The sequence below is a fragment of the Eumetopias jubatus genome, unplaced genomic scaffold (genome assembly GCF_037043125.1).
Source record: "Eumetopias jubatus isolate StellerSeaLion01/CBP00866 unplaced genomic scaffold, mEumJub1_p1.0 scaffold_11, whole genome shotgun sequence".
In the NCBI taxonomy this organism is placed as follows: domain Eukaryota; kingdom Metazoa; phylum Chordata; class Mammalia; order Carnivora; family Otariidae; genus Eumetopias; species Eumetopias jubatus.
In genome coordinates, this window is record NW_028274817.1 from 115,506,255 (window position 1) to 115,520,111 (window position 13,857).

The window sequence follows — 13,857 nt, forward strand, 5'->3', positions numbered from 1 at the left end:
ATCCTACCGTAGTTACTTAAGCAACCAGCAGAAATGTGTTTCTTGACGGTGCGAAGACCTACCCACACCTGACTTCAGGTAGAAGAAAGCTATCCAGCTGTGTCCTTAAATTGCTTAACAAATGACACTTACACGTTATTTCTTTACATGCTTCCGTTTACCTCCTTATTATCCAGCTTGTCCCGATGTACCCAATGTCGTTTTATAGGGAGATGGTGTTCTTTCCCAGAGAAGGTACTGTGTACGTGGGAAGGGGCACAGATTTGGGGTTTAATTTGTCTGAAAACAGTCTTTGGCTAAGGGATTGACAAGTTATCCATCTCGTAAGATAACGGGCACCACACATGTGAACATGACCGTGTCCAGCACAACCCCGGCGCGTGCTGGGCCAGTTCCGGGGCCGGCCCCCATGAGCTTCCTCTCTGCAGTGATAGATGAGGAATGGCAGCGGACCCAGTGCAGCCCCCGAGAGACGTGCGTGGAGGTGGCCAGCGAGCTGGGGAGGAGCACTGACACCTTCTTCAAGCCGCCCTGTGTGAACGTGTTCCGGTGCGGCGGCTGCTGCAATGAAGAGAGCCTCGTCTGTATGAACACCAGCACCTCCTACGTTTCTAAGCAGGTAGGAGGGCGTCCGCCACTGTGCCCCGCTCCGAAGGCCCGAGGACAAGCGTGTTGACACTCACCGGTTTAAATGCCCTTGTGGGCACCATCTCATTTAATCCCCGAAACAAGCTCAAAGGGTATCCTAATATCCTCCTCTGTAGAGGAGGACACTGAGCTCAGGGAGCTAATCTGTGGCAGAGCTGGGACTCAAATCCCGGTCTGTGGGACTCCAGGGCCTGAACTCTTTATCAGCCCCTGGTCTCTCTGATGCTGTAATGTCAAGAATCAGAAAATCATACGGGAGTTAACTGGAACAGACCATAAAAGGAATGAAGACATCTGCACTGTCTCGTGTATTCGTTGGGTTCTGTGTTGTTCAAGTGAGAAGAGGTGGACGGGTGGTGTGGGCAGGGCTATGGGAAGGAGGGAGGGCTGGTGAAGTGCCCAGTGCTAGCAAAAGCGGTGAGCTGTTGCCACCCTTGGGCCAAAGAGGCTAGGGGCGCGAGCAGTTTCAGGAACCCAGAGAGAACGGGGAGACGAGAGCTGCTGGACCAGTTGGAGGCGTGGCGGCAAGGAGTTGGGGGCACGGGGTGGAGGAGGCAAGAGGACCGACAGATGCAGACATGGAGGTCAGCATCTTGAGACCCAGAGCCCGGTGGGGAAGGAAGGAGGGAGGGCGGCATCTCTGGGGGGGCAAATGGAGCGTATCTAGCACAAAAGATCTTTGAAAGTTAGTCTGTAGTCCCCATGAAAGAAATAATTCTTCCCTCTCCATCTTGTAAAATCTCTTTTGCCCAGTAGGTAAGTTCTCTTTTCTATCACTACCGTATTGTTGTCAAATGTAAGAAATGTTGCATTGAAGAGCAGTAATCACAAACTTATGAAAACATATTAAAAGGCTGTAAGTCCAACTACATTCCTTTTGGTTCTGTGTTGCACATTCCTCGTGCATGTTGATGTATTCATTCAGTTGTCACATTGACCTATGCAATCTGTTCTCTGATTGTGAACAGAGGTAGTATAATAAAATTACATATGCAACGAATATATCCATGGTAGGAAATTATCTTTTTTTATAAAAAATATTTTAGGGGCGCCTGGATGGCTCAGTCGTTAAGCGTCTGCCTTCGGCTCAGGTCATGGTCCCAGGGTCCTGGGATCGAGCCCCGCATGGGGCTCCCTGCTCGGGGGGGAAGCCTGCTTCTCCCTCTCCCACTCCCCCTGCTTGTGTTCCCTCTCTCGCTGTCTCTCTCTCTCTGTCAATTAAGTAAATAAATAAAATATTTTTAAAAAAATGTTTTTTAGAGATGGCACCAGGAAGGGGAGGGGCAGAGGGACAGGGAGAGAGAGAATCTTAAGCAGGCCCCAAGCCCAGTGTGGAGCCCGACACCAGGCTCGATCTCACGACCCTGAGATCATGACCTGAGCTGAAATCAAGAGTCAGACACTAAACCAACTGAGCCGCCGGGGCACCTCCACCCGTTTACAGAGGAAAATTATCTTAATTGGATGGGAAGAATGGAATGCTGATTTGTTTGATAATAGGTTAACTTATCCTTAATTTTGTTCCCCCTACCTCCTAAAATATCCCACAAACTGTTGAGTTTCTTTTTCTAAATTCTTTTAGAGAATCTTGGAACTTGTAAAAATTCTGACCTCTTACTATTTGACAATCGGGGGGAAAATGACGTAAGTATGGTTAAGCATCAACTGTCAGTAGAAGCAAAGCTCGCATAATGTAAGAGGCTTTGGTTCATGACCATGTTGTTCCCTAAAGCATAGCTGAAAAATTTCACAAGAATACGAAGTTTATGCAAGGTAAACACTCTAAAAACATTCTCTTACTTAGACTCATAAAGGGTCCATTACATATCAAAAGGTCAGAATAAACACAACTTTAATGGATTGTTTCCACTTAACAGATAGTTGAGTACTTTGTTTTGACTGTTGCACTCAACAAATGATTAAAGAATGTACTTAAGTGTGAGTCTACAGCAGTTTTCCTTTCCAAATATGCACACTTGAACATTTTAGTGGCTTGAAAAAAACTACCTCTCACCCCAAAGTTATGGGCTAGCTGATGAAATACATCTTTGAAACTAAGTGAATAAATGAATACTCTGTGTAGTAGAATGGGGATTGAATGAACAGAACACTAAAATCAAGTTCAGATTTATCCATAGAACCAGTCTAAAAACAAAGTAATTGACATTTCTCTGAATTCTACTTGGCAAGATCCCACCTTGCTTCTTCGGGTCATGGACATTTTGTTCCAAAAAGTAATAAGGCATATTCTTAAGAGTATGAGCTCTGGCTCTAGAGCAGACTGCCTGAATTCAAATCCCCTCTCTTCCAATAAATAGTTATGTGGCCTTAGGCAAGTTATGTAACCTCTCTGTACATCTGTTTCTCCACCTGTAGAATTGGAGGTGGATAAAGAAAAAACCCACCCTGTAATGTTGTTATAAGGGGTAAATGAATTAATATAAAACAGGACCTGGCATATAGAAACATAGAAAGAATGATATTCATGTTACCTATAATTATTTGGTTGGGCACGATGATCTTGTATCAGTCAGGTATTACTGTGTAATACACACTCTTAAAACTTCGTGGTTTCAAACAGTAATGACTTATTCTTACCCATGTATTCAAGGGTCAGTTAGTTTCGAGTGGGCTCAGTTGGGCTTGACTCCAAGCTACAGGTTAAGCGCAGGTCTGTTCCTTGTGTCTCCCATCCCTTCGGCCAGCACACCTGCCAAATCATGCTCTTCTCATGGCTACAGCATACGCAGGAGATAATGAGCCCACAAAGCCACACACAGTTCAAGTTTATAGTTGTGTCATGTCTGCTAACATCCTGCTGGCCAAAGCAAGTCACATAGCCAAGTCCAAAGGACTGAAAAGGAAAGAAAGGACGCAATAATCTATTCACCATGGTCTCAAAGAAACTTCATAGCTATAATTTCATTTAGTCCGTATAATTTACACTCACATTTCAAATAGGAGCAGGGACTAACAGTGCCTTTTACAGGGGTACCAGTGACACCGAAAAGTTAAGAGATTTGGTCAAGCTTAAATATTTGGTAACGTTGCGTAAGCCCCCGGTCTCCTGACTCCCAGCCCAGCATCCTTTCCGTCATGCCAGCCCTTATCCTTATTAGTTCTATTGTTAATGGACAGCTTTGCTAAAGTCACTACCATAAAGGACAAAGGCAAAAATGCAGACTATAGAAATTATTATCTAACAATATATATGTGTTATGGTTCTTTCTCTCTTCTAGCTCTTTGAGATATCAGTGCCTTTGACTTCAGTACCTGAATTAGTGCCTGTTAAAGTTGCCAACCATACAGGTTGTAAGTGCTTGCCAACGGCTCCCCGCCACCCATACTCCATTATCAGAAGATCCATCCAGATCCCAGAAGAAGATCAGTAAGCACTTATTGTATTCAGTTATGTTTGTTCTTGCGTTTGCTAAAGTTGTATGTGGAGAATACTTCATTAATTAGGTGTTAGATGTATATTGCAGTAGGACCAAAAAGCTCAGTGGTTACGAACTTACCCATCTACTTATAGACACCTTTGTTCTATTTTTAAATTATTTTATTTATTATTTATTTATTTATTTATTTTGGAGAGAGAGTGCGTGTGCGCGTATGAAATCAGGGGGTGGGATAGGGTTCGGAGGGGCAGAGGGAGAAGGAGAGAGAGAATCTTAAGTGGGCTCCATGCCCATGCCCAGTGCAGAGCCTGATGTGGGGCTCGATCTCACCACCTGAGATCGTGACCTGAGCCGAAATCACGAGTCAGATGTTTAACCAACTGGGCTACCCAGGCGCCCCTAGACACCATTGTTCTTCTTCTTCTTTTTTTTTAAGATTTATTTATTTATTTTAAAGAGAGAGTGAGCATGGGTGGGGGGAGGAGCAGAGGGAGAGGGAACGAGAAACTCAAGCAGACTCCAAGCTGAGCATGGAGCCACACGCGGGGCTTGATCTCACGACCCTGAGATCGTGACCTGAGCCTAAAACAGGAGTCATGCTTAACTGACTGAGCCACCCAGATGCCCTGAAACCTTTGTTCTTAATATGCATAGTCCAGTGTAGTTGTACAACTCTACTACAGCCTCAACTTTGGCTCATGTCCCTATTCCAGAACAAGCATTACATGAAACTCATTTCCGGCTGTTTATCCTTTTAACTCCCAAAACTGGGGGAGGGGGGAGGTTCCCAAAGTCCCTGAGAGTGGCAAAACTCTCTGCATCTGGTGACTTTTCTGACTTTCCTCTTAAGAGTACCAAATGGAAAAGTCTTATTTTAAATTGAAATGGCTTAAAATTAGTTTGACTTTGAAATTTCCTGAGAGTAATCTGTGGTTCTTTATGAGACAAATTATGACGCCCTGGTATCCTGAAATCAAAGGTAAGAATCACTGATTTGAGGGGGGGGGGAAGAATTCCGTAAAGAGAAACAAAGGGCAAATGCCAGTGAACGAAAACCTAACGTAACTAAGTTAGATACTTAGATCTTGCAGAAGTAGAGCAGTCAAAGTATTGGGTGGGTGGCAAGTGGAGTGAGCTGGTGCTTATGTTAGTTATTACTGAGCCAAAAAGACACTTCTATTGCTCTCAAGCAAAAAAGAAAGCTCCTATAAAAAGAACATTTATCCTCAGGTTGTTCCTGCTGTCCTCGCCAGTGTTCTTTTCTCCATTTTATTTTATTTTTAAAGATTGATTTATTTATTTGAGAGAGGAAGAGAGAGCATGTGTGTGGGCCAGGGCGAAGGGCAGAAGGAGAGAGAATTTTAGGCAGGTTCCACGTCCAGCGTGGAGCCTGACACGGGGCTCGATCTCATGACCCTGAGATCACGACCTGACCCGAAATCCAGAGTCGGGTGCTCAACCGACTATGCCACCCAGTCGCCCCTTATCTCCATTTTAAAGAAGGTAGTGCTTAAGAGCTATGTCAGGACAATGTTTACTTTTGGTAAATAAGCTCTGTCGACAGCTAATTTGCACCGTTTTAACAGTAGTCTTCTTTAAAAGATTATAAATGTCCAAAATTACAGTTTAGTTTCCTAATAGAATATTTGTGCTTACAGAATTACTATCTAATCACACACGGTTCATAAATGTGGATTAAGCTCCTTAAAAATCTTAACTCTTCTCCACTCAGAAATCAACATTTTTTTTAAAAATGCCCCAAAGGTATGATTGCCCTTGAAAGGTTTTAAATCTGGCTTATTGTTTTCTTTTCCTAGCTGTTCCCATTCTAAGAAACTCTGTCCTATTGACATGCTGTGGGATGGCGACAAATGTAAATGTGTTTTACAGGAGGAGAATCCACTTGTTGGAATGGAAGGTAATGATAACAGTAAGGAAATAATAATAGTAATAATAAAAATAACAATTGTAACTAACATCTATTGAGTGCTTACTATGACCCGGCAATGTTGTAAGCCTTTTAGATGTATTAACTCATTTAATCCTCACAACAATCTGTAATGTACTATTATTACCCCTTTCTTTTTGCAATGACAAAATGGACACACCAAGATGTCTCGTCATTTTCTCCAGATTACACAGCTAAGAGTGATAGAAGCAGTCAGGTTCCAGAGCCCTCTGTGTTCTCATTATACAGTAAGTCTACCGATGCATGACTCTGCGTTTTAATCTTGAAGAAAAGCCCAGTGATTAGAGCATCCCACAGCATTGGATTTGAAAGGCACTGGTAGCCTTTCATGAAAGCCACTTCGGAGCTAAACACTAGTCAACCACATTTTACTTAATTGATTTGTATAAAAGTCTCACAGGAACATAAAGTAATTTTAGACTTGTTGGTTTCTTTCAACGGTGGCATGTGAAAACAGGCCAATTATTTGAGAAAAAAAAAGGGGGAGTAGGAGAAAACTTTTTCTGAAACTAGGGCAAAGTAAAAGCAAAACATGGCTAGCTATTGGGCTGAGAGGAGTTGGGAACCAAATGTCGTCACGGCTCAGAAGTCGTAATGCTGTCTTGTTTGGTGATGACTCTTTGGCTGAAAATGAATGCATTGTTAAAATTGATTTCCGGGAGAACTTGACAGGATTCCACTGAAAAAAATCACAAGGAGTCGTGCACTTTGAACCTTGCTTGTTTTAAACTATGATCTACAAGCAAGACTCTGTAAGGACTAAACTCTATGCAATACTGTCCTAGAAACCATAAATAACAGTCTATTTTCTAGACTTCTGTCTCTCAGCTTCCTTCTGAATGCTTTCATGAAAGCTCATGCAGGTTTTGAATGTCATCTACATCCTTCCCGCCAAGTGTTCAGATTATCCTCTGCTAGAATATACCTCAGTCATGGAGAAGCCTGCCACCCACCGAGGCAGCCCAGTTACCCTGGGCACACTCTTGTTGGTTAGTAAGCTATCCTGAACCTCAGTCTCTCTCTCCAGAACAGGACCGTTCAATGGAACAACAGTGAGAGTCATGTATGTAACTTACATTTTGTAGTACTCACATTAAGAAGGTCAAAAGGAACAAGTAAATTTAATTTTTATATATTTTTATTTAATCTAACATATCAAAATAGAATCATTTCAACATACGATCAATATACAGTTAATAAAGGAGATATCCTGGCGGGGAGGGACTCAGCTGGTGCACGTGTGTGCTGAGGAAAGGAGAGAAGAACTCTGAGCAGGGCAAACATGAGGGCTCAGGACTGGAAGTGAGAGAAGGTAGCATGTCAGTGTGCTAAAAAAAAGTTCAGCGTGGTGCGAACATAACGGGAGAGGGCTGGGTAGATGTGAGAGAAGCTGGAGAGGTTCACAGGGGACCTTGGGCACCTTGTCCCAGAGATTGGATGTGATGCTAAGGGCAAAGGGAAACCTTTCAACTGGTTCAAGCCGGAGAGTGAGAGCACCCATTAGAATTTTTTTTTAAAGATTTATTTATTTATTTTAGAGAGAGAGGAAGAGCACGCACATGAGTTGGGGGAGGGGCAGGGGGAGAGAATCTTCAAGCAGACTTCCCGCTGAACACGGAGCCCAACATGGGCTCTAGCTCATGACCCATGAGTTCCCGAGCCATGAGCTGAAACCAAGAGGCGGACACTTAATGGACTGAGCCACCCAGGCACCCCATGGCAGCACCGATTTGAATTTTAACACACTCCACCAGTGACAAAGTCGAAGAGGATGTGTTGGCCCAGGGCAGGAAAGGCAGCAGGGGACTTTGGGGGAAGTTGTAGCAGTGATGGAAGTGAGAGGCATGGGGTAGCTAGATCACGGTCACTCTTCCAGTGGCCTCGTCAAACTGATGACATATACTGAGTTTACTGTTCACTAAACACCCTTTTCACATTATGTGGCTGTTACGCCAACTGCCTTTTCTCCATCTACAATGTCTTTTCTTCCCTGAATGAGCGAGCACGTGTGGGTTAGTGAATCCAAGACCAGTTCAATTTCATCTCACTGGATTCAGGTCATAGCTTTAAAGTGTTACAACAAACAATACCAAAAGAGAAAAAAGAAAAATTGGGGAGTCCTCATTTTCTATTTTAAATTCTTCCAGATAGCCACAACTTCAAGAATTTATTTGGAAAAAGTCCATGAGCTTATTGAGAAAAATGATGAATGAAACAAGGCTGGGAACAGAACTCATGGCATTCCATCATCAACCTCCCTAGGATTGAAATCAATATATAATACTTCAGGGTATCACCCTTAGCTAGTTGCTGCTTCACTCAGTTCTCCTACACCCAGTCTCTGTTACTTGTTTTTTTTTTTTTTTTTAAGTAATCTCTACACCAAAGTGGGGCTCAAACTCGTGACCCTGAGATCAAGAGTCACATGCTCTACCACCTGAGCCAGCCAGGTGCCCCAGTCTCTGTTACTTTTAATTAATCCCTATAGGGATTCAAACCAGCCTCTGCCAACTACCTTGCTATAGCTCAACAAACACCTAGGGGACTGTTTCCCTAAAGCACCGGAAGGGCACTGGTTCTACCGGAAGTGGTCTGAATGAATCTCTACTGCCACCCAGTGAATCATGCTAGTCTTTTAAGAGCTATTTAACTGTCCTTTAACAATCTGTTTTGTTTTGTTTTGTTTTGTTTTTAGTTTTTATTTTAATTCCAATATGGTTAACATACACTGTTATAGTAGTTTCAGGTGCACAATACAGTGATTCAGCAATTCTTTTGAATTCCACATCACCTGGTGCTCATCACAGAGAGTGCCCTCCTTAATCCCCATCACCTGGTTCCCCCATCTCCCCACCCACCTCCCCTCTGGTAACCATTAGTTTGTTCTCTAGAGTTAAGAGTCTGTTTCTTGGTTTATCTCTCTCCCTCTTTTTTTCCTCTTTGCTTGTTTTGTTTCTTACATTCCACATAAGAGTGAAATCATAAGGTATTTGTCTTTCTCTGACTTATTTCACTTAGCTTTATCCTCTCTAGCTCCATCCATGTCGTTGCACATGGCGAGGTTTCATTCTTTTTTATGGCTGAATAATATCCCACTGTATACATATATACCACTTCTTCTTCATCCATTTATCAATCAGTGGACAATTCCAGACTTGAAGTTATATTATTAAGCTGTAGTCATCAAAACAGTATGGTACTGGCACACAAATAGACACAGAGATCAATGGAACAGAATGGAAAACCCAGAAAGGAACCCACAATTATATGGTCAATTAATCTTTGACAAGGCAGAAAAGAATATCCAATGGGAACAACCTATTCTCAACTTGCCCCAAAGTGGCATATGCCTCATTGGCATATGGCTTACAAAGCTCACCTTTCTCCTCTTCACGCAATTCCAAGAATCTCCCCAGATCTAGCCTTCCAACACCTTTTCCACCTGGTTCCTTGAATATCATCAACCACAGAGCGGTTAAAACTATGACGTTAGACAACATGAGATTGCCATTTTGATATACTATCAGCAGTCAGATATTGACAAGAACGTATGGTTTAACTCGATGTCTTGGAACGATGGCTGGGATTCTTCAGAGTCTTCATACATCAGCCTGTTTCAGGACCCTTTTATTACAGCAGATGAACTCAACATTCATCATGTGCCTATTTTATGTCAGAATGATGAGCTCTGATTCCTATAACCTTTAGCATTTTTAATTCATAGAGGAAATAGACAAATGTAAACAGTGCAAGAAAGGACAGGGTGGAAATACGCACAGGGTAAGGGCACTTAGCTAAACTTGTAGAAGTTGGGAAAGATACCTGGGGAGGTACCTGATGGGCAGGGAGAAGGGCAAGGCCAAAAGCATGGAGCTGAGAGACCCTGGCATATCGGGGGAACAAAAAGTAGTATAATTTGGTATGGATGGAACATAGGATACATATGAAGTGGGGGACAGGGGAGAGAGAGAGAGGAGCCTGGGAGGTTAGTAAGATCTAGTTTATGGAGGGTCTCATATGTCCTGGTGGGAAGATAGTCTTTTATTGGGAAACTTTTAAGGAACTTAAAGCAGTAGAGCGATGTGATTAGATTTGCATTTGATAATATTGTGGAAAATGGATTGAAGGGGTAAAACTTGTGATGGCAAGATCTGTGAACCTTCAAGAATGCTCAAGTGTCACAGTCAAGTTCTTCCAAGTTTCTATCTCTTCCATTTCCTGCACTGAATGTCAACTTGATGATCAGAATTGGACATGGAGTGGTAGTTACCCAATTGTTGTGTACACTTTCTAGAAGAAATAGCTGTCAACTCAGTGTGTCAAAAACCTCTCAGACCCTCCTCTCAGCTGAACGTATTCTTCCAACAGATGTCTGTGGAATCAGAGTTTATCATCACTGTTGTATCTTTTATAACAGCATTGTGATCCGTGGTGAGGAACTACATCACGGTTTCTGTCCACAGCCTGGAAGGTCTGAGGTGTATTTCTATCATGCCAATACCTCTGTTCCTCCCTCCTTTTAATCTTCGTCTAAAAAACTGGGAAGGACCAGACTCATAATTCTTAGCTAGCCTATGTTTTCTTCCTAATACTTGGTTGTGAAAGTTTGCATTTTGTACCAAGTCACCAACCAAAAAATCTCTTTTAAAATGCTATCGAAAATAGTCAGCTTATAGCCTCTTTCTCACCAACTTAAGAGAACACATGAATTCAGTGTTTGTATTATGAAATCAGAGGTGAACGTCCTTCACCACGTGAAAAGATGAGGGAGCAAGAATCTACAGGAAAGGGGGTTAGGAGAACCCCAGTTATTTTTAGAATAATGGAAAGTACACAGCCGCTTCGATGCCACTTATCTGTGCTGCAGCCATTTGAGCAACCCTTCTCTGTTTCCGTTTAGACCACTCTCATCTCCAGGAACTGGCTCTCTGCGGGCCGCACATGAAGTTTGACGAAGATCGTTGTGAGTGTGTCTGTAAGACGCTGTGTCCCAGAGATCTCATCCAGCACCCAGAAAACTGCAGTTGCATGGAGTGCAGAGAGACCCTGGAGAGCTGCTGCCAGAAGCACAAGATATTTCACGCAGAAACCTGCAGGTCAGAGGCATTTTCACTTTTATCGTCATTTGACCCACTGACACTGAATGTGAATGCCCTTCCGATTTGGTGAGATTCCTTCTTAAAGCATTGTTCGCAGTGCCCAAGCCCCTTTTCTGGATAGTAAAACAGAGGTTTGGCAACTGAGGACGAAGTGAGAGTATATAGAGTGATGATTAAGTGTGAAAGCAAGACAATCCTGGGGCGCCTGGGTGGCTTAGTTGGTTATGCGGCTGACTCTTGGTTTCAGCTCAGGTCCTGATCTCGGGGTCCTGGGATCGAGCCCCGTGTCAGGCTCTGCGCTCACTGGGGGGTCTGCTTGAGACTCTCTCTTTCTCTCTCCCTCTCCTCCTCTCAAATAAATAAATAAATAAATCTTAAAAAAAAAAAAAAGGAAATCCTGCCTGCTATTGCTGGGTATGGATCTTCAGCAAAAAGTTAATTGATGAGATTTAAACAATTATTTGGGGGGTGAGTTTCAGATCAGCAGACTCTTTGGTTTGATCTCTCTCCATATATGTCCACCTACCTATGTTTGTTTTTTCTTTGAAGAAGGGGCTGGCACTGGATTTATATAGCAAGAAATTCATTGATTAGTAGAACCCTTACAGGTTACCGTTTGGGCTTTCATACATTTTGCATCCATGTGGAATAACCATTCAGGATTTTATATTGACATTTTCAATACATATCTGGAAAATTCACTTGGATAAATGTAATCAAATCAGAACAGAGTTATTCCTTTGAATGTAGTCCTTGATTCTGAATTGTCATGTTTATTTTCTTTTGCAACAGCTGTGAGGACAGATGTCCCTCTCACACCAGAACATGTGCAAATGGAAAACCAGCATGTGCAAAGCATTGCCGCTTTCTAAAGAAGAAGGCTGCCTGTGGGCTCCACGGTCAAGAAAATCCTTGACTCAGATTTGTTCCTAAGTTCCCCATCCCTGACATTTTAAACAGCATGCTGCTTTGCCAAGCTGCTGTCACTTTTTTTCCCCCCAGGTACTACAAAAAAATCCATTTTACCCAGTCCCACAGTGACTCCAGATCACCCTTCCATTGCACACCAGCTGAGGATTCCCTGGTTCACTGACAGATGTCTTCCAACTGAGATGGCCCTGCATACCGAGAATGGAGAGGAGGGGACCTGTGTAAACACTTTTTCTTTCTTTCTTTCTTTTTTTTTTTTTTTTGGTGAATGAAATGGGTCTGATCATCCTAGAATCAGTGGGGCCATATAATTGATTACTCCAAGCCCATGAGGCAATTTTATAGTCTCCAAGTCCTTTGCTAATGCAACTCTCTTGTGAACCATTCTGACTCTTTATTATGCAGATTTTGATTTGTAGGATCAGCCCTGATTTTCTGATTACTGTCCAGCTTGTAGTTTCGAGTTTACTGAACTACTGTCTGTTGTTTCATATTTAAGTGTATTTAAAGAAAATAAACACAATTATTCAGGCCATGGAATTTTGTGTTCTTTAATATGGTATCACTCTAAATTTTATGCCAAAGGACAAAAACACGTTTTGAAGAGAGAAAGGAATTGAGAAGGGGGAGGGATGGGGAGAGACATGGGCACAACAAAACTTGATGTCAGTTTGGGGAAGCCCCGGGAGTAGCTCTCAGAAAGTTTAAGATTCTAAGTGAGGCTAAGCGTCTGCCTTCAGCTCAGGTCATGATCCTGGGCTCCTGGGATGGAGCCCCACATCGGGCTCCCTGCTCAGCGGGAAGCCTGCTTCCCCCTCTGCCCTCCACCCTCATGCTCGCACTCTCTGTCATAGATATATAACATCTTTAACAATACATACATACATACATACATACATACATACATACATACGGTTAAGCAAGTGTGACCCAAGAATCAGCTGTCTTTGCTTTGAGATTCAATTTGACTTCACTTGAGCCACATCTCATGATGGAGGAGAGCCCACTGATAACCCCTGATGTCTTTGAGAACTTGCGTCTTCTGGGCGCCTCCGGCTCCAACTTTGTGCACTGGTTCTCTGGTCGTTCACATCTCCCTTCTCATGGCCAAGGGATTCTTCTCTCTGCCCCATGGCCACCCAGGAAGGGAGCATGGGCCTCTTCCCTTGCTTTTTCTCCAAAATATTCCCACAAATACTTTTTTGATGGCATAGACTTTACCGAAAGTCTGGTAAACCGGAGGGAGTTAGATGGCATTAGCAGAATGAAGGTAGCTTTACGAGTATTAAGTGTTTTTAGCAAATTAAAAAGTTAATGCACAGAATCAAGTTGTTTAGCAAATAACTTAAAAATGGATGCCCTCCCCAGCATCTTGCAGAAATAGAAAGATCGATAGATACACAATCTATTACAACACTTCATCACTTTTGTAAATAGCTGTGTTCATGCTTCTCTCTCCATACAGTGCGACCTCCTTACAACCGGAAACTGTCCGGATCAAATTTGTGTGACCCAAGCTGTACAATAACAAGGGGGAAGATGATGATCAACAAACACGGCAAAATAGTTTTGTTTCTCCTGATGCCGCATAGTAGAATTGCTGGATCCTGGCCCAAATCCCTGCCCTTCCTCTCCCGGGCCCCTAGCAGTTCCTGAATTCTCCTCTCGTTCACCCAAGTCCTCTGCGGCCTGTGGCTCCGGGCCCCTGCTCCCTTCCTGGCCTTAGTTCTCAGTCTCTGCCCTGGGGACATGGCTGATCTGGACCTAGCTTGGGACCAGTCCCCATCATGCTGCCATTATCACTTCTGTCATT

General features: G+C 43.1%; 1 protein-coding gene across 1 annotated transcript in view; it reads left to right on the forward strand.

The window, feature by feature from the left end:
• Window positions 1-12,502, forward strand: part of VEGFD (vascular endothelial growth factor D) — a 34,699-nt gene extending 22,197 nt beyond the window's left edge. Inside the window, exons 3-7 of the mRNA XM_088028864.1 lie at window positions 429-619; window positions 3,888-4,036; window positions 5,864-5,964; window positions 10,916-11,111; window positions 11,907-12,502. Of these exons, the coding sequence (XP_087884990.1) occupies window positions 429-619; window positions 3,888-4,036; window positions 5,864-5,964; window positions 10,916-11,111; window positions 11,907-12,030 (761 nt within the window). The 3' untranslated portion in view covers window positions 12,031-12,502. The remainder of the gene's footprint in view (window positions 1-428; window positions 620-3,887; window positions 4,037-5,863; window positions 5,965-10,915; window positions 11,112-11,906) is intronic.
• Window positions 12,503-13,857: the final 1,355 nt, after the last annotated feature.